Source organism: Hirundo rustica, chromosome 7 (genome assembly GCF_015227805.2).
Source record: "Hirundo rustica isolate bHirRus1 chromosome 7, bHirRus1.pri.v3, whole genome shotgun sequence".
Lineage (NCBI taxonomy): Eukaryota > Metazoa > Chordata > Aves > Passeriformes > Hirundinidae > Hirundo > Hirundo rustica.
In genome coordinates this window covers 28,038,768-28,057,703 of record NC_053456.1, presented here as the reverse complement: position 1 = coordinate 28,057,703, position 18,936 = coordinate 28,038,768, and the positions used below count along the sequence as shown (strand labels likewise).

Below are 18,936 nucleotides of genomic sequence, written 5' to 3'. Positions count from 1 at the left end.
GCCCTGCCTTTGCTCTGTGATCTCTGAGGTACAAACCAGCAGGGTTTGATGTGCTGCAAGCACAGGCTGACGCTCCCAGAGTGTCACTCAGCAGCTGCTCAGGACATTCCTGACCCTGCTGGCCAAACCTGTGGGGATGGGCTCAGTTACATTGCTTGTGGGACACAAAAGGTTGGAAGTTAAATATTCTCTCATCCTATGACTCACAACACACCATGGCTACTAAAATCTCCCTCCCATTCTTCAATATACCCACATTCTAAAGACTTACTCTCAAGCTCTAAGATTTGACCAAAATTTCAGCTGTTTATGAAAACCAGGACCAGTAGTTCCTTTAGCCTATAAGTCACCATGTTTAAAGCTAATATGCTTAGACTACAAAATTATTAAAGAAATTAAAGGATAACCATTTGTTACGTATAGTGGAAATTGCTTCTTCTTCCAGAGGAAAACAAAACAGAGACCCTTCAAAAAACAAGCAACAGAACATGCCATATTTTACCACAACTGCTTTTGTCTTGGCATTTAACCAGTTAGTTAAAATCAACTATTAGAAAAAACACTGCCACAAAAACCCAACACCTATTTCCTGATCACAAAAGCCTCCTTACACGGGGTGAGTTGATTTAATTATGTCAAATCACTTGACCAGAACTCCACTTTCTTGCAGCAGCCTTCTCAGAATCTTTCATTCACATCTTTTTCATGCTGCCTTGATTTAACACACTGAGATCCAAAGACTACTCAAGTCATCCACTCTGTCCACAGTTGTTAATGAGCCCTAAGCCCTGTCTCAGTACATTTGTTTGTTTTGAAGTTTGGCAATCTTAATCTAATGGGTGGAGAGCTTAAAAAAAGAGATGAGAAGAGAGGTATTAAGAATGCTTGTTCTAGTGTTTCATTTGCCATTTTTTAGCTTGATACTGTGATGAAAGCCGAGTATCTTTTTGGGGAGGGGTTACTTGGGAAAAAAAAAAAAAGGTCTGGAACCTTAAAGGGGAATACAGGTCTGCAATTTAGCTCTTCTCATGTAGAAAAGAGTCCCATCAATGCTCTAAATAAGCATTACAGCTAAAGACCTGAACTCCAGGGGTCTAGTATTATACTTGAGGTGATCCATAAGGTCTACATTGAAGAAGAGAAAGAGCCCAATAACTTGTTGGATTAGCACATTCTCTGCCCTAATTCGCAACAAATACTCCATGACTGTCTTGTCATGAGTTCTCCCACAGTCTGAATCAGTCATTCACCAAGGTCCTACACTAGTTAAACATTTCAACACTTGTTTCTAGTTGAAGCATGAGCAACCCCATTGCTGTGGGTTGGGTATGTGATAAAAAGTCTCCTATGCACTTTAAATTTAGAATTAGATTCTCTGAAATCACTAGTCCTAAGCAGATGTGGCAAAGCACTCCATGAAAATGCTACTAACATCTCAAGCTTTACCTACATTTAACATACCACCATTTTCCTTCCTTTTACATTTAAGTATGCAAGTAATTATTCGATAGTTCTCAGACACACACACCAAAAATGCTGTAATCAATAGTTTGGGTACCTGTCATGTCGCACAATTGGTGTAGGCAGGACACACGTCAGGAGCCATCCAAACTCAGCCAGCGTGTGCAGTAAAGGTCCATAATCTGTTTTAATTTCACACCCCTACATTAATAATTATAAAAAGTAGTAAAGAGACTCTGTACAGGTTTTATTTGCATTTCTCCACATTTACAACACCTCCCCTCTCACTTTTAATGAGATATCATCAAGCTGTTGTTTGATGGAGATTATTTCAAACTGAAAAAAACTTCAAAACTTTAAGACCACAAAATCCATGCAAAACAGAATTTATTAACATTAGTTATGAGCCCTGACTCATCAAGACATAATTCAAAGCACGTCTCACTCATTAAACTTGTCACTTTGACAACTTAGCGCCTAAAACTTTTTAAGTACCATAATTAGGTGTCTCAATTTACATTTTTACACTTTTTACTCCACATGTGAAAAATAAGCATCTCACTTTGCTACATACTTAAGTTTTGGTGGTGGTCTCTTTTTTTTTTTTAATAATCAAGTTTTTAGTTTGATGTTGGGTTTTTTTCACACTGGTAAACATATTTATCATCAGGTATTTCTAAAGTAAGACCTTAATCCAATAACCTGCTTTGAGACATTCATACCAATAATCCTAAAAGACTAGAATATTTCTAAAGAGTAATTTAAGCAATTTTATTGCTGTAACTATTACAGCAGTAGATGTAAATGAGGAAACCCAAGGCCTTCACATCTGGCAGTAAAATTTTCATAAAAGAAGTGCATATCTGAATATCACACTGAATTAACTCACTATCAATTTTATCTTGTTTTTTCTAGTTCTAGCTATTTTCTCCCCCTTTTTAAAAAAATACTTCACACTACCAATGTGACCTGCACTTCTGAAATTATACCTAAATTGGTCTGAAACACACACCAAAAACCCCCAAGACATTTTCTTTGCTAGTTGTATTTGTTGGTATGAACATTTACAAATATCAGGCCAGAACTCCTTGGGCATATTTTTTTAATGCACATTTAGCAATGCCCCCAAACCTGATTTCACTTTTATCACTCAGGGCTTTAGTTAAAGCTAGGCAGGTGACTTCAGGAAACCATGCTGAATGTTTATGGAACAGTGGTACTAGCATCCTAAAGGAAAAAACAAAGAAAAATACAAGTAGGAAATAGCACTGCTAAATCATCACCTATTTACCTCAATGACTGTCCATTGTTCAACAACTATTGCATCATTTCCTTTCCTGTTAGAACCTGGAACCCCAGCACCTTCTTCTTCATAAATAAATAATCCTTCTAAAGATTTGGGCAAATAATCCCCTGTGAACATAAACACAAGCATTAAGTTTTAGGTTAATAGATTGTACACAAGATGTTTCTTTCTTACTGAACAGTCCTCTAAAATGACATTAAATGACTCAGCAAACTCAAATTTATGGTTATTTATGGAGTGGTGAGTCAACTTACTATTAAAATCCCTTTTTTCTATCCAAATTGCACTATGAACTACTTTCTCAAAAGCATTAACCCCTTCCATATGCCAGTATGAATTCCAATTTCCTGTATTCAACATATTCATTGCATAGGACCGGCACAACCCTTTTTCTCGACTTCAATATTGTTCTCCTCACAAGACACGTGGCTTTTGGTGTGGTGGGAGAGAGCACAAAAATGAGCAAACTGAGAAGTGTAAAGCCCAGCTACAGCTACTCAAATACATGAATGGGCACAGGAAGAGCCTGAAACAAGTAATTGTAGGAGGATTCCTGATGGGAAGGAAGTTTGAGAGCACAACTCCCTGACTCACATATCAAAGCCTGGTAGCATCCGTTTGGCCCAAACGAAAGCTGTGCATCAAATATTGGCTCATCCTCTGGTTTTGCTTCTCCTAACAGCTTTTGGGAAGCCTTTTGTGGAGATTTACTTTGACAACTGACTAACAAACTAAATTGGCACAGCAGAACCATGTAATCCTCAGAATATCAGCATTAAATCCCCCCCAATACTGGATGAGGTATGTTATTACCTGGGTATTAAAGACAGAGTTATTCATGCAGAGAAGAGCAGACAGCTCTCTCTGTGGGAAATGGGAAGACTGTAAAACTGTTGTTGGACAACAGCTGCAAAGATTAATTTCAACAGCTGCCAAAACCACCCTTCAGTGAACTGTAACAGATCTCCATCCAGAGAGTTCTTTTCCAGCTCTAAAAAACCCTCAATATTGAAAACTACAAGTTTTCAGTTCTCATCTCTCCTCCACCAAGGGAAATTTAGTTCTTCCACTGACTTAAATAAATAGGAATAACAGTTTCAGAGTAAAAAAGAAGATTGCTACAGACTGTGGCATTAGACTGTTTGTGTGCACAAAATATGCAGTTTGGAGAGGGATTAGCTGCCAAATTCCATCAGAAGTAAATCCACAGTGATGAGCTTCTGTGCCTCTGAGTCACTAAATTTACTGCAGAGCTGCAGAAACAGCGATGCACACTCAAAACCGTGGAGAGCAATGAAAACTGAAGAGCTGTCATGAGTTTCAAGCTTTTGTTTTTGAAAAATCAAAATTTAACTTGCAAAGACCTTATGTCTTGCAGGTTTACTTTAATTTAAGGCCTTCAATAATCCAAGCCTTGCAAAGGGGATGAGGAGTGCCTATTGTTTTAAATCAAAATTATCAGAAAAAAGCATAAGGCATAGTAAATTTAACAACTACTCGAACTGACAGTAATTTTGCCCTCCTCATATAATTAACGTAAGAAGCAGACAAAATGACAGATGAAAGCCACTTTAATACATTATTAATTATCTATTGCAGTTGTTAATCATCCACAGCATTGCAAAAAAAATGTTTAAGATTCCTGAAACCTTTTTAACAAACATTTGACAAGAGTTTTCTCCACTGCAACCCTGCATTTGGCTCGCTTACACCGCAATAATTAATTCTTAAAGAACATCAGCAACTTGCAACTTATTACAAGGAAGACAGGTACCAAGGCAACCAAAGTATCACCTTAGTGAAGCAGAAAGTGTGGGTTTGCAATCACACAACGTTTGTTCAAATAGTTCATTGTTCTGGAACGTATCAATCATGCCAGTTTGCCTTGGTCTGTACCTCTAACACTAGGGTACTACCATTTTCTTCATTTTTTTTCTAGTGATTGTAAAACAGTAGCCACCTACTATTTTTTCACACTTTTAACATCTGGCTTTCAAACAAATCCAGTTCAAAGAGAAATGAATCTCTCAATTACATATTTTACCAGCAACAGAGTTTCAGAGTTCTAAGCACTTTTCATCCCATTGTCTTTTCCTTGAAAAAGCACAAACCAAACCAGAACAATTAGTACAAATGGATAGTTTTCTTATAAAGCTACTCTTGTTTGCTGCTTTGGAATTGTCAATTTGATAAAAGAAACCAAAAATTTCAATTAGCCTATTATGATTTTATGGAATCTGATACTTAAAAGGGAGTAATTAATTTTCTAGGCAGTTACAGATCTATTTGGACATGTTTATATAAATACCCTCCCATCAAGAAGCAAAATATAATAATTTTTTTTCAAGTTATGTAGTTCTATGTAAACAAGCAAAAGCTTCATGATACCCTGGGACAGTACTCACCTTTAGAAGCTTCCCAGTGTACAAAAGAATCAACTAAGGCCAATCCTTGTTTATAATAAAATGTAGTTAATTCTAGCCAGTCTGCTTCCAGTGTGCTAACAACCGGCCCCTTCCTTGTTACTTTCATAGACAAAACACCTTCATGGTAGGTCCAGCAGGTAGAATCATCATCAAAAACATTGAAGACTGTATAGAGCTTGTCTAAGAGGAGAGAAAGGAAGAATGAACCTCAAGCATAGTGCTCCAAAATTAGTATTATTATTAATCGCCTATTTTAATATAATTTTCCAATTCTAAGCAACAGTTTTAATAATTGTTTCTTAATGTGGCTCTGCTTAAGACCTAAACACAGTCAGGACAAGGCATGAGGGCAGGTACACCTTGGGATATGAGGAAAACGTGAACATATTCCAGCTGGGCTGTCACTGGATTCTTCAGGTACAAAGAAAACATATGAGGATTACGAAAAACTCAGTGAAAACAGCCTTCATTTCTGCCACTCATGGAACTTCTGGCTACAAGTATTTGCAACTATTAAAAAAAAAAGGACAATTTTCTAAGCTTGCAAATATAGAGCATTCCTTGTACTGACTTTTATCCATTATTTTCTGAAGTTAAGAAGTAGTGCAATTAGTTGCTTACTGGGATTTTCCCATAGTAACTGATGACCAGTGGGAGTTAACAAAAAACCAACACATCCTCAAATTGTTTTTCTGTCTAATGCTGTAACAAAACCAGTCACAAGCAAGCACTAACATATCCATAGCATTTTAGGAAATCCTAACTATGTGAGTGTGTTCTACAAATACACTTATATGTTGCTGGTGTAGAGAAATAACACAAAGCAGTTGCCCAGAAATACTCTCAGATTGCCTAATAGTGCTGGGCAACCTAAATCAATGCAAACCAAACTCTAAACATCAAAGTTTTCACTTTCAAAACAAAGGAATTTGCTTTGATGAATTCAGTTAAGAAGTCAATCTCTCTAGGCTCCAGAAACAGAGAAATTTCCAAAAAGGATTTGTACTCTAAGTAATCTGAATCAATATCTGGAAGAATGCCTCTCTGCTTTGAGAGGTGTTACTACATCCACTGCAGGTGACATCAGGTACGTAGAATAAGGCAAATTCAGAACGAGATGTCAAACTTCCAGTAACAGATGATTATTTTTATACAGTTTTATCACTTTTACAGGTGATTACATCAGAATAGATGTGTTTATCCTGAAAACCTTAATTTCTTTTCCCATACACTGAAGTGAGATCCTTTATTCTTCCAAAAAAAAACCCCCAAACTGTTTCTCAATACAACTATTGTTGAATTGAATACAATTCAATTCCTCAAATCTACCAGAAATTCACCTCTGCAAGCAATGCATTATAGTCAAAATTCAACAGAATATTTCAAAAAGCAACATAACAGTAAAAATTCATACTTACAATCCCCAAATCTATAACTTGGATACAGTTTTGCCTCTTTTGAGCAGAGGTAAATGGAAGTCGCACACTGGCATAGCAGCATAGACTTATACACATGGAAGACTGCCTTGGAAAATTTACATCAGTGTTTTTCAAAATGATGGATACATAAAACATAGACCAAGAAAGGTGGTTAAGTTTCCAGAAGCTGTATCTTATGAACTCCAGTGATCTTCTATTTGACTAGTGTAGAGAAGCCTGGCATATCCTTGCCAAAGCTTTTTGAAGTTTCCTGAGAACACTCAATGTAGGGGATGCAGTGATCTATCACTGATCTATCTGGTCACACCAGCCTGCACAAACAATGCTCCTGAACAGAACCAAGAGTTTTCCACTTCTTTCTTACAGGACTTCTATTCTGCTATATACAGCAAGCTGTGAGAAAGGAGTTCAGCTTTAACAGATTATTCTATAGAGGCTCACTTGTAGAAAAACTGCTTTTACTCAAGTTAAAAGTAAGAGGGACACTGATTATCTCTGTGCTTAGAGTCATCATTCAGTCTACAAACTGGAGAGGCTGCTTTAACAGCAAACTGAAAAGGCTGCTTTTGAGAGTGATGAAAACATGCCTGGCTCATCCAGGAATGCAGCCTGACATGAACGTTTCATGCTGCCTGCTTTCCACACAGTACTGTCCTTGCATCAGTTCTCTTACTTAGATTACTTCTTCCTTTTTACCTTCTCCTCTTGGCAGCCAAGAGGCCCTTAGCATTTCAGTACCAGAAGTCAATGTTTCAGGCCATTGTTTACACAGACTACACCAAGAACCTCATTCTTCTACAGCTAAGGTGTCTGTCACAGCACCAGGATTTTTTCAATTATGCTTTTCCTTCCTAGACTTCTAATGCTTACTTTTCTCTAAGAAATTCATTTTGTAACAATTATTGTCTTCGATTTCATGGTCAATGCATTAATTTCAGTGATCTCTTTCAGGACACTTCTTGAAGGCACATTAACCAGAAAGAATCCATTATGAATGGATTTATTTGCTGTACATTATGTGAGTTGCCTGGAAGCATGTAAAATTATGGCTCTAGCTAGAAGAGGCTCTCTTTGTTGTCAGCTTTGAAACAGGCACAACTGGAATCACAGCACATACTTGGAAATCATTATGTGTTTATAATTTAATATTGAATAAAACTACATGTGCATTGCAGAAAATATTTTATAACAATTGCATCCTTCTAAAAGGAAGGACTTTTACTGCCACATGTGTGTTATACACATATTGAACAAAACCCCTTTCTGTTTGCACCACATTTCAAGCCACGATTACACTGTAGGTGATTTGGGGGGGTTTGTGGTTTACTTTTTTTCTTTAAATTGCAAACTAGAATTCTGACAGTACACGTGTAACAGTCTATATGAGACTGAAATATCATTTTAATGTATTACCACAGCTCACACATATAAAGCAGAAGGTAGGTATTCCTTCTGCTTCTTTTACTGGCAACTCTTTTAGAAATACATATGCATATGTAGAGGCATTTCCAAAACCAGTATTTGATACAACAGAAAATTATGTTCTGTTTTTTCCCACCATCTCAACAACTCAATAAAATACCTTATTTCTGCAACAAACAAGCAGCATTTATTACCATCTCCTTTTCGTGGTTTAGAAGGGCTGACTTCTTTTCCAAACTGGAAATCAGAATCCTCTAACAGTCTGCTTTCTCCATGCATTTCCTCTTCTATCCCACTCTCAGATGAGTGACCGCTCAATGTCCCTTCATTCCAGTTTCTATAGTTTTCATCAAAGTTCTCTCTTCTGTGTTCCCTATTTCTTCTGCCCAGCGTTGATTCCAGCTCTGCACCTCCATCTGTGCTTGTTCCATTACAGGTTTTAGGCTGAGGAAAATGTTGTGTAACAAATCCCACAAACTTCTTTCCTCTTTTAGCAGCTTCATTAATCTGTAATACAACATAAACTTAGCTGCAAAGTCATTTTAGAATTGCATGGACCTTTTTCTTCTTTAAAACTTGCACATACATGAACCACTTGACAAAACTGCTAAGGCATAACACTGTTACAGAAGGGTGACTTGTCTTTGATGCTGTCCCTGCTTCAAAGTAAAGGGAAGTTTTCCAGACTCCTGTCTTTGGAGTCAGGCCAAGAAGGGTGGCCAACACTGGTACTGACTTCAAAGGACACAAAATCCTCCATTTAGAACAAACCCAAAGTGTTTTATTTACTGTAGTGTACTGACAAGCAGTTGAGTAGAGTAATAAATGAATGGTATTTCTCTAAATATGTGATGCCAAACACACTAAAAGTACTAACCTCCAATACCACAGAAGTACCTCTGTCATGAGCCATGGGTCATCACCTCCAGTTCCCTTGGAGGCTACTCAGCTTTGTTATTACTGAGGATAGTGGAGAAGCAGAGAAAGGAGGGAGCTAGAAGCAAATGGAAATCCTCTTATTTCAGCCAGCGATGTCTTCTCTGCACTGAAGTCTCAATACACAACTGCAACATCTGTGTCACCTGTGGGATGTGTCTGTTCTTGGAGGTGGGGTTTTTTCCCTGGTTTAAGGAGTGCTGCCTATTTTGGAAGGTGACCTCACTGACATCTTGTACAACAAGCTCCCCTGTGAAGTAAAGTCTTCACAGGTAAATACAGGAGCTTCAGCTCAGAAAGAAGACATCACATGGGAAGTACTGGATTAAGTGAGGGCAGAGGGGGAAGGATCTTTATTCAGTTTACTCACATAAACTACTAATCCCCCAAGTGAGTAAAAAAATCAAACTGATGGTACTGCAATCTCTTTTTAGTATCATGATAGCCACATTTCAGTCTATCTACTGCCATTATTCATGTACAGCAATCATACAATATGCCAGTCACTGTGGTTATACAAAGCTGCTGCTTCAAGGACTACCAAAATAGTCTTAAATTTAACAAGCAACACAGGAAAATAGGCAATATGATAATCTTTTTGCTGAAACACCACAAAGCCTTTTTTTTAACACCTGAAACAGTAAGTACTAAGATTTGACTGGACTAACGGCTCTATCTTTTTAAAATCAAATTATTCTCACACACTACTTGTGTAACAGAGATGATTCCACGACTGCATCACTGCTCATTTCAGGTGTGTTTTTCCTTCTAACCTTTGTCTGGTACACTACACCACCAACCTGGAATAGGTATATATATTATAAACACATAATGTAATCACATTTTAAATTTGAAACACCTGACAAAGTCAAAACAAGCCATTTAGAAAACATAAACAACTCTAATGATCTTCGAAATTTCAAAATACTTCCAATATGCTTTTTCTTCTACTACCTTCCTTGGCAACTAATGTAAAAGATATCACTAACTCTTGTAATAACAATAGCTTCCTGTTTCAGCAGGTCTTCAAATTTGCAGAGGAAGTTAAACACATAACCAGAACTATAACTTGCATTCCAGTAGAAGTTTACTGTAACTACACCATGTTTTCAAAAGCTGTACCAAGTAAATATTTATTATAGCTCTTATACATGTTGTATTTTTTATTAAAGAATGAAAAGAACATTTCTTCTTAGGTACTTAACTCAGAAAAAACAAAATTTCATATATCATACGAAGACTGAATGAGCTTGGGCCTGAATCTGCTTTCAGTGAAAACTCTGAAATCTTTACAGGGATACTTAGTTCTACATTACAAAAAGTAACTCTATTGTCACTTGGAGAAAAGTTTATTCTATAAATAAGCACAAAACTTAAAACACAACCATTAAACATAACTTAAATGTATGACAGAAACAAAAATCTGAAGAGAAGTAGGAAAAAGCCTCCATTACCTTTTCTAGCAGTTCTTTCACTACTTCATTTGTCAGTGTTTCATATGTTAAAGGACATTCCTCAATAACCAGCCTGGGGTGCCTTTGTCCTCTGGGTGCTGCGTGCTTCTGGCTAGAACACAGAAAGAAAGCAGTCTTTGTCAAGAGTTTGCTGCTAACTTGAGCAAATGCTTGCATATAGAATTCTTTTCTTTTGGAATAGTTATGAATGAAATCCTGACAATGCTTCTTCATACATTTTAGAACTCAGTGGGTTTCGGTGTTTCATGCTGTTTCTTACACAAAGTGGCAGGTACTGTGTGTTTCAATGCCAGGATAAGAATATTAGTATTTAACAGGAATTTCATCTGAAGACCACGTAGAGGTATTTTGGAAATGGAGTTTTACCGACAAACAGCTCTGCCTTTGTAATAAATAAATAAATGCAAAAATCTCCGACAATGCAAAACACACAAATATCAACTATAAATTTAGTAAGCACAAAGCAGGTTCAGTTTTGTAGAAAGCACACCATGAACAGAAGTGATCCTTTTACACTGTTAACATCCTGCTGCTTAGTTTTCTAACTGAAGCAGAGCTGCAGCTGTTAAATCACACAGTAAAGGCAAATACTAGGAATACAATACAAAAACACTGAGGGTTAAATAATGTTTAAATCTCCCACACTTAAGCTGAAAAACTAACTTCCATTTAAAGTGACAGAACAGTACTCATGTTTCATCTAAAGCCAGTTGTGTTATTTGTCAGACAACATTTAGTGGATGCCAATAATATAATGGGATTTTATTTGATGCTTCCTTTGTATAATTTAGAAAAGAACATCAGTTAGACACATTCAAATATAAAAGTTGACCCCCAAACAGTAGTTGGAGAAGGTCTATTTGCCTACAGCAAAACCAGCCTTGGTACATATAGTACCCGGGAAGGAAAGTGGAATCTACACTAGTTCCACACATGGCCTACAGAGTCTCATCCTTCACCCGTTCAAAGGCCTGAAGTTCAAACAACAATTTCCAAAGGATGCCACATCTACAGGGGTAAGACAAACTGTGGGAGCTGCGTTGGCAGTGCCAGCTCTTAGAAGCCTCAGCTCCAGGGCAAGCATTCTGCTCTCTCACTCAACCTTTTGCCCACAGGAACAGCATTCACCTTGTCTGCAGACAAATTTATAAAGGTTGAGTTGTAGGAGCAGCATATACACTGGATAATACTTGTTTAATCAAAGGGTTTGAGAATTTCTCTCAAATGCATGTTTCAGGAAAGCATTACTGGAGTGGTAGTGAGGCAGCTTCCAACTTGCACCCTCCCAGCCCTCAAATAAAGGCAAGAACCTTTGTGCATCACAGAAGGACTCAGGAGAGAGGGGGAAGCTTGACAGCTTTTAATGCTCTAAGAATTCCAGTTTTCTAGTTATTCAAAATAAGAACAAGAGGTTATCATCTTTGCATTCTAAGGAACTAATGAATGGTAACATCACTTGGTATGTGCTCTTTAGGATCACATGGTGATTACAATGCAGTAATAAAAAAGTTCATGGATCTGGAACACAAACAAGCTCTTGCCTTTCCCTCAGTGTCAAAACTAAGCTGTTGTTTGACCTCTGATCCAGAATGATGATTTCCTTCTTAATAAGGAAAAATCCCAAACTATCCCTGATAAACTAATTCACAAATGACATCATTTTTCCCTGGGAAAGGACATAAATTTTGAAACCCAAGAAAAAACATGCACGAGATAGTTTAAAGCAGCTTATTACTCTCCTAGTATTTTGGTTAATCTTTTATTTGTTGCAAGTGCTAAGGCAGATGATATTACACTTTGGATTTTTGTTAGGATATTTACTAAGGCAAAGGAAACATTAGCTTATTGTGTGCTTAGCATTAATTAAAAATGTTACTAACTGGCTAATCTGAGGTGTTCATTTCAAATCAGTTATTATGAATACTGAGCAGTCCACTTACAAATGGCCTGAGTGAAGGATCAGGATATCCAAGTTATCCCACTGTTACCTTAGTTTTAATCGTGACAGTACCACTCGATACATGTGACTTGCAGGGAAATTCCTTCTCCGTCCAATTGGCAGCATAATGGGATGAACAGCTCCTACAACATAGCCTTTGCTGTAATATTCTTCCACCTGGGATACTATATCCAACACAGAACTGATCTTGATAACTTCTGGATTTGAGGAAGCTAAAAAGCATTGAAAGCAGAAGAGAAGCACATGATGCTGTGTACATCTATAAACATTTGGGGTGAGTTCCTTTTATGTAAACCACACAAAACCTGTCCCCAGGCATTTGCTAAAAAACTACACTTCAATTTATACAATAAAAAGCAGATTCATGGATGATTCAACACTATTCAACTACTTCAAGTACCTATTTTTACAACTTAATATGATCTATTTTTAACATACTTGGCAACATTTTCTGTTTGATCAAGGTCTGCCAAGCTGATTTAAAAGCTGTGTTAACATCTAAACACGTAATAGAGCTGAACACAACAAAGCAACTTTTTGGTCTAGCCAAAGCCTTAAACGCGCTGATGCAGTATCCCTCAACTATAGCTCTGAGGTAAATCCCCATATAATCAATTTAAGTCTATGACAACTGATTTGTTCCCATTATTGTTTTTTCCCTTAGAAGTGACCTGAGGAATATCAGTTGCCATTTTGATAGTCCCAGTTCCTTTTTTCAGCAGACTTACACATCACCTAAGTAACTTTGTGCTGTCACTGATTTCTAAGGAAGGTCCCTCAGTGTGTGAAGGCATTTTGCATCAACAGGCAGCACCTGGATAGCACATTACTGTTAGGGAAAACTACAGAGATAAAGGGAAAACTTCTTGGAGAACCTTTTTTGAATGGTCCACAGCTTTTGCAGGGAGAAAAGGAAGATTCCACATTGGGAACAGATGACATATTCTGCTACAGTCAGTCTGATGGGTCAGTAACTCCTGTTTCTCTCAAGTACAGCTGGAACTCTAGATGCTCTCAGAAATCAGGAAATCCATACTCATACACAAACAGCAGAGCAATTACACCAGCACAGATTTGCCAAAGCTTTTATCCTTTGCACTCAGGAACTCTGATAACAAAATAGCCTAGCTAGAAATCTGCTGGTTTATTGGTGACCCCTGCTCCAAGCAGCCTGCTTGTCTGGATTCTGATGGGTGCCTCTTTGCAGAACTTCCTAAGCATCAAGACCAGCGCCCATGTGCATTAAAGGATGCCTCAATCTAAACTAAGTTATCTCACAAGACTTTTTCCAAGATACAAACAACTTTAACATGCTACCCTGAACATTCCCTTTCAAACCATATAACTGAAAAGAATTAAATACACTAACTCTTGACTCTTCATTTAAAAAATATATAAAATAAAATAAAGGCAATTACATAAATCTCTCATCACTTTGTTGAGGTAATTTCTTGTTCTTACCTTCTCCTGTCCATCTGCATTATAATGCAGGTTGGCAATAGCAAGGAATTTAAGGACCTAAGACAAAGCAAGTCACTATGCTTGTCTATCCTACTGTTTAAACTATCAGAAACCAGAGATATGACTCTTCAGTTTGCACAAATATTTTATTGTAATAAACTGAATTAGAACTCTGCTGATTCACGAGTAGTGTTCTGTAAAGCTTTTCTATGCTTCTTTCCCATTATAAAATGAGGATAATATTGACATACACTTATGGAGGGCTTTAAAAAAAGACCACAAAACCCCACAAACTATCAGAAACTAGTATTTCAACAACACCTAAATTCTTTTTAACACCAATTTCTACTAATGGGACAAAGGAATGGTGGCCTACTTTGCTTGTCACTGTAAGAATCTTAACAGAAAAGCCATCAAGAGGAATGAGAATAATTTATACCACACGAAACACACACTACCAAAAATTATCACCAACACACATATTGATGGTTTATTGCTGATCACCAGTAAATTCAACCTATTCAACTAAACTGTCAGTCATTCTCAGTCATAAGGACAGGGCTGTTGCACTTTTTCTTCAGGTAGACAGTGTATCACAGCTCCCCTTTCGTAAACAGATGATATTTTGTCATTAGCAATACCATCATCCCATGATCCCACTAACTGTAAAACTGGGAGACAACTGTATTGAGAAGTAACTGCTCCATAGCCCACAGGCCAAAAAAGCAGGAATGATGCAATATGATCATCACTTCCCTGATTTTATAAAGTCTTAAACTCTTCTTCATAAAAAAAATTTCCTTCCTGATGAGCTCTCAACAGGTAGCCAAAACACTGTAGCAGTCAGAACTCCAGGTAACTTTCCAGCTGCACAGTAAGCCTCAGACGCAGGATACTGAAGAGGATGACAAAGCTGCTATTCCATGACATATTCATACTGGTACTCTGAGTGACAAGAACATGATAGCATGTCATCTTAGTAGGCTGCATCAGTATTTCCTCTTTGCCCTAAAAGGAGGGCAGTGGACAAAGCATAAGCATTCTGCTTAGTAGAAACACAGAAACTCTCCCTACTTTCTGGTTAAACTGACGTCAAAAAATAGCAGCTGTTTGTGCGACTGGGATATGCCTCGTGACTGAGGCATTGGAATTTACAGTCACTGACCATTTGAAATGACACTTCAGAGTCCACTGCTCCCTCTTCTTTGTACTATTCCATTCTAACAAAATAAAAAACTGGCTGTTATTTTCTTTTTTGGGATTCCCCTTATGGACATCATCCTCCATGGAACTCAAAGCTAATTTTTACAGTAGGGATGGGAGCATTTTGGGGACCAGGAAGGAAGAGGCCAAGGTTCAGTGCACAGCTAATAACTAGTTAAGATGCACAGGGACTCCAGCCAGCAAATTCAGACTACAGCATGGTTGACCTAATCTGCATCATGGCCTGGGAGAAGATCAGGGACTGCTCAAAGTTTCCCCCAGCAGGCTCATTTCAGCTTCACATTGCATATACCTGACAAAGCATATAATAAGGCATATTGAACTAACACATTTATGCTTGCAATACTTTTATCTTGATACAGGATATGCTTTACTGTATGATCTTAGAATATTAACTGCAGATTTTTCTGTTTTATTTGGTGCAAGATCCAGTGGCAAGAAATCACTCTTGCCAGAACAGAGAAATCTCCTGTGCAGGAGAAGACTTTGCTCTGGAAGTAAGCAAAGCAGAATGAGTGCCACAAATACACAGCTTGACAGCAGAGCAAAAACTTTGGTCTGAAGTGATAAAAGGCTCTCAGTTTCATTTAGCCAAAGGATATTCAAATAGCAACAAGTACATTGAGCAAGTCAACTCAAATAGAAGGAAAAAAATAAAAAAGCTTAATATATTCTCTACAGTACTGGAGCCATCCCCCCATTTCACAAACATTCAGAACTGAAAAATACCTCCAAGACAGTATATATATTCACCATGTTCTTTTTTTCTGTATTCATCTTAGCTCTAAAAAATAGAGACTTCAAAAAATATATTTTAAGGTTATGTACGTGCATAGCTAGAACCATTGAACAGAAAGATACCTGTGATTACAAATCCCCTTACTTCCAGTGAGAAACCTAAAAAAGAGTGAGGCAATTACCTGAACCAGATCTCAGTTATTAACATTCATAACTCCACTGAAGTGAAGCAATTCTGATTATGAGACAAAACAACATAAAATGACTCTTTACTGCTGTACTGCTAGGTTATTAAAACAGATACACCTTTAATTGCACTTGTTTGATGGGCTTTTACTTAAAAAGTCACAACCACCTTTACATTAAATCATTTATACAACACCACTTGAAACTGTAACTTGAAAACACAGCAAAAAAATCTCAAACAGAGGCTATTTAAGAACACCAAATGCTCGCTCTTCAGTTGCAAAAAAAGTTATCAGTAGATTAGTAGGTAAGCCATGTGTGCATTAGGCAGCCTAGCTTTATTTCCAACATCTCATCACTACTTGATCAACAGTTTTGTTTCTTCAAAGGGAAAAAGCCAGTGAGAAACTTTTTGTGTAAACAAACAGAACAGAGTCAGGTTTCCAGTACTACAGCCTAGCAGAATATATCTTCTATAGTACATATCTTCTATTTTGCAGGTTTTTAATGAAAAGACTCTTGTATTATAAATAAAAATATTACAAGAGTTAAAACTAATCAGAAGCCAAGTTTTGTTTATGAAAAAGTTCCTGTAATTGCAGTAAGACCTGCACTCACAGTTTCCCTTTATCCAACCCTTCTAGTAACAGCATTCACTTCAAACCCTTGTTATTAAGCATTTCCAGTAGATTGGGTTGCTACAAAATGCAAGTTACTATAAAGTGACTGTAAAACTGAGCTGTCTGTTCTCTGAGGGCAGCCATCTGGGCTTGTTTATGTTTTCAACTTTGTGGAACAGGGAGTTGCTCTGTGAGAGATGGGACACCCTCGGGAAGGAAGTATCCCACTGAGCACTGTCTGCCTCTAGCTATGCATACAGATTTTGTTTCATTTCAGCCACAATTTCAAAAGACTATTCAACAACTACAAGTAAAGCATTTGGGGGAAAAAAAAGTAAGACAAAACTCAGACTCTTAGAGAAACATCTACCAAGAGACTGCGGTGGGTGTAAGAGGGGAAGTTACTCCTGATACACAACTGAGGAACAGACTTACTTCTGCATAAAGTAACAAGGACAATGACAGCCTGTTTTCGGAAGTTGAGTGCATTTAAAAAATTGTTATTCAATTAAGGCTCAGGCACAGTGTATTTTCTGAACCGTCACACTGAATTCAGACAACCATTATTCAAAGCGAGCACGGATGGCAGTATCTGACTCACAGGAAACTAGGAAAAAAATCTCTTAACAGTTTTTAGCAAGCTTCCTTAACGAGGACAGTTGTATAATTTGGAGGGTTTGGTTGTTAAAAATACTTCAGCAGTTTCCATTGTAATTTTATACAAGTAAGAACCTTCGTCATGATTTGTGTTTCAAAATAAAAGTCTTACATTTTGTCTAGCTTCGATAAAAGTGCCTAAGATTTACTGTAAGTCAAACAAGACACAACTAAGTTAAATCCTGTCCCTTCTTATTTCAAAATAGTAAGGATACAGCATAAAAAAAATACCTTCTAAAGTAAAATCCAGCAATATGTATTCATAAGCAGAATCCGTCTTTGTTTCAACTTGTGGTCTCTTCAGTGTAGAAAAGATTTTTCCAGGGCTGCTATCATCTGGGTCTTCCAGCTTTCTCAGTCCGCACCCCATGGCAAGATCTGCAAATGATTAAGTCGCGGGAAAAGGTGGGGGCAGCAGCAAGATGCGTCGCTCTTACTACAGGAAAAAAAAAGGAACCAAATAATTCCCCTTGATTTTTTTCTCTTCTATTAGCTGTAAATCCAAACAGAGAAAAAGTCCGGTTCCCATACCAAAAAGCAAAGGTACTTTCCATTCATTTTTAATATAGAAGCAGTAAGCTCGTGATGATTTCAAGCTACAAAACTTGGTTCGGAGTAGGCTTGATTTCACAGCAACATTAGAGCTGCTCCAAACTAGCAGAGATTTTCCATGCCACGTCAATTTACAGCCAGCCCCTATCAGTGCTCTCTTGCAGAGGACACCAATAGTGCTTTGTTTGTCCTTCTAGACTGACCGGGTGAGGGGGGGGGCAAGGGGGGAAGAAGAACTGAAAAAGAAAGTTAGAGAGAAACTTGTCTGTCATTACTTACCTCCAGAAGTTCCCAACTGCAGTAGAAAGTCAGACAGGAAAAAAGCAAGTTAGTCAGAATGAAAGAATGAGAAAAGAGCCTCAACATGGTTGGAGACGAAAATCACTTCCAGAAAGGAAGTCAGCTTCAAGAGGAAATTGCTTCTGGCATCTCAAAGGGTAGAAAGGCAAATGAAAAGCTGTTTAGTCCTTATTTTAGATTTCAGAGTTGGCTCCTATTTCCTTTCTACAGGGACTTTCTTCCAGGGTGGAAAAAAACCCAAAAACAAACATGAACACAGTGTAATAGTGTAAAAATATGCAGTAATTCCTTGTGCAGAAAAATCAATAAGAATCTTCATCATGAAAATTAATTCATGTAACTGGTTTTGCAAAACACACGCACAAAAAAATGACACTGAAATATTCCTCATTTCATATGGGAAAGACTTTTTCAACACTATATATTAATAAAGTTACAAAACTTTGCTTCCCATTACTCCTGGGTATTAAACAAACAGAATCCTTTTCTCCTCTGTTAAACTCACCTTAATCGGTACAGCCACAGACTTTCATCACTGTTTTCTATGTAAAATTTTATTTAGGGCTTAAAATGCAGTTTAATTTTAAGGGCTCTCATTACTCTTCTATTAACTATTGCAAGTCACTTGTAACTGTATTACAGCTGATGCAGAACACAAAAATGCATGGGGGAAGAAAACAAACAGTTATTTTCTATAGCACTCCTACTCCCAAGATAAACTGTTAGAAATTTGCCTTTTTATTTTTACAGTGCACCTAAAGAAATTAAGACTC

General features: G+C 37.4%; 1 protein-coding gene across 3 annotated transcripts in view; it reads right to left on the bottom strand.

Moving 5' to 3' along the window:
* The window catches only part of RFTN2 (raftlin family member 2), a 30,114-nt gene extending 11,844 nt beyond the window's left edge, over positions 1 to 18,270 (bottom strand). The window contains exons 1-8 of one of the 3 annotated variants that reach the window (XM_040070142.2): positions 18,143 to 18,270; positions 17,543 to 17,747; positions 12,454 to 12,637; positions 10,445 to 10,556; positions 8,249 to 8,561; positions 5,173 to 5,373; positions 2,753 to 2,874; positions 1,559 to 1,662 (exon numbers count right to left, since the gene is read on the bottom strand). In XM_040070142.2, the coding sequence (XP_039926076.1) occupies positions 1,559 to 1,662; positions 2,753 to 2,874; positions 5,173 to 5,373; positions 8,249 to 8,561; positions 10,445 to 10,556; positions 12,454 to 12,637; positions 17,543 to 17,681 (1,175 nt within the window). In that variant the 5' untranslated portion in view covers positions 17,682 to 17,747; positions 18,143 to 18,270. Of the gene's footprint in view, positions 1 to 1,558; positions 1,663 to 2,752; positions 2,875 to 5,172; positions 5,374 to 8,248; positions 8,562 to 10,444; positions 10,557 to 12,453; positions 12,638 to 17,542; positions 18,054 to 18,142 lie in introns of those variants that run through there. The other 2 variants (XM_040070141.1, XM_040070140.2) reach the window with 2 other exon arrangements.
* Between the last annotated feature and the right edge of the window lie 666 nt (positions 18,271 to 18,936).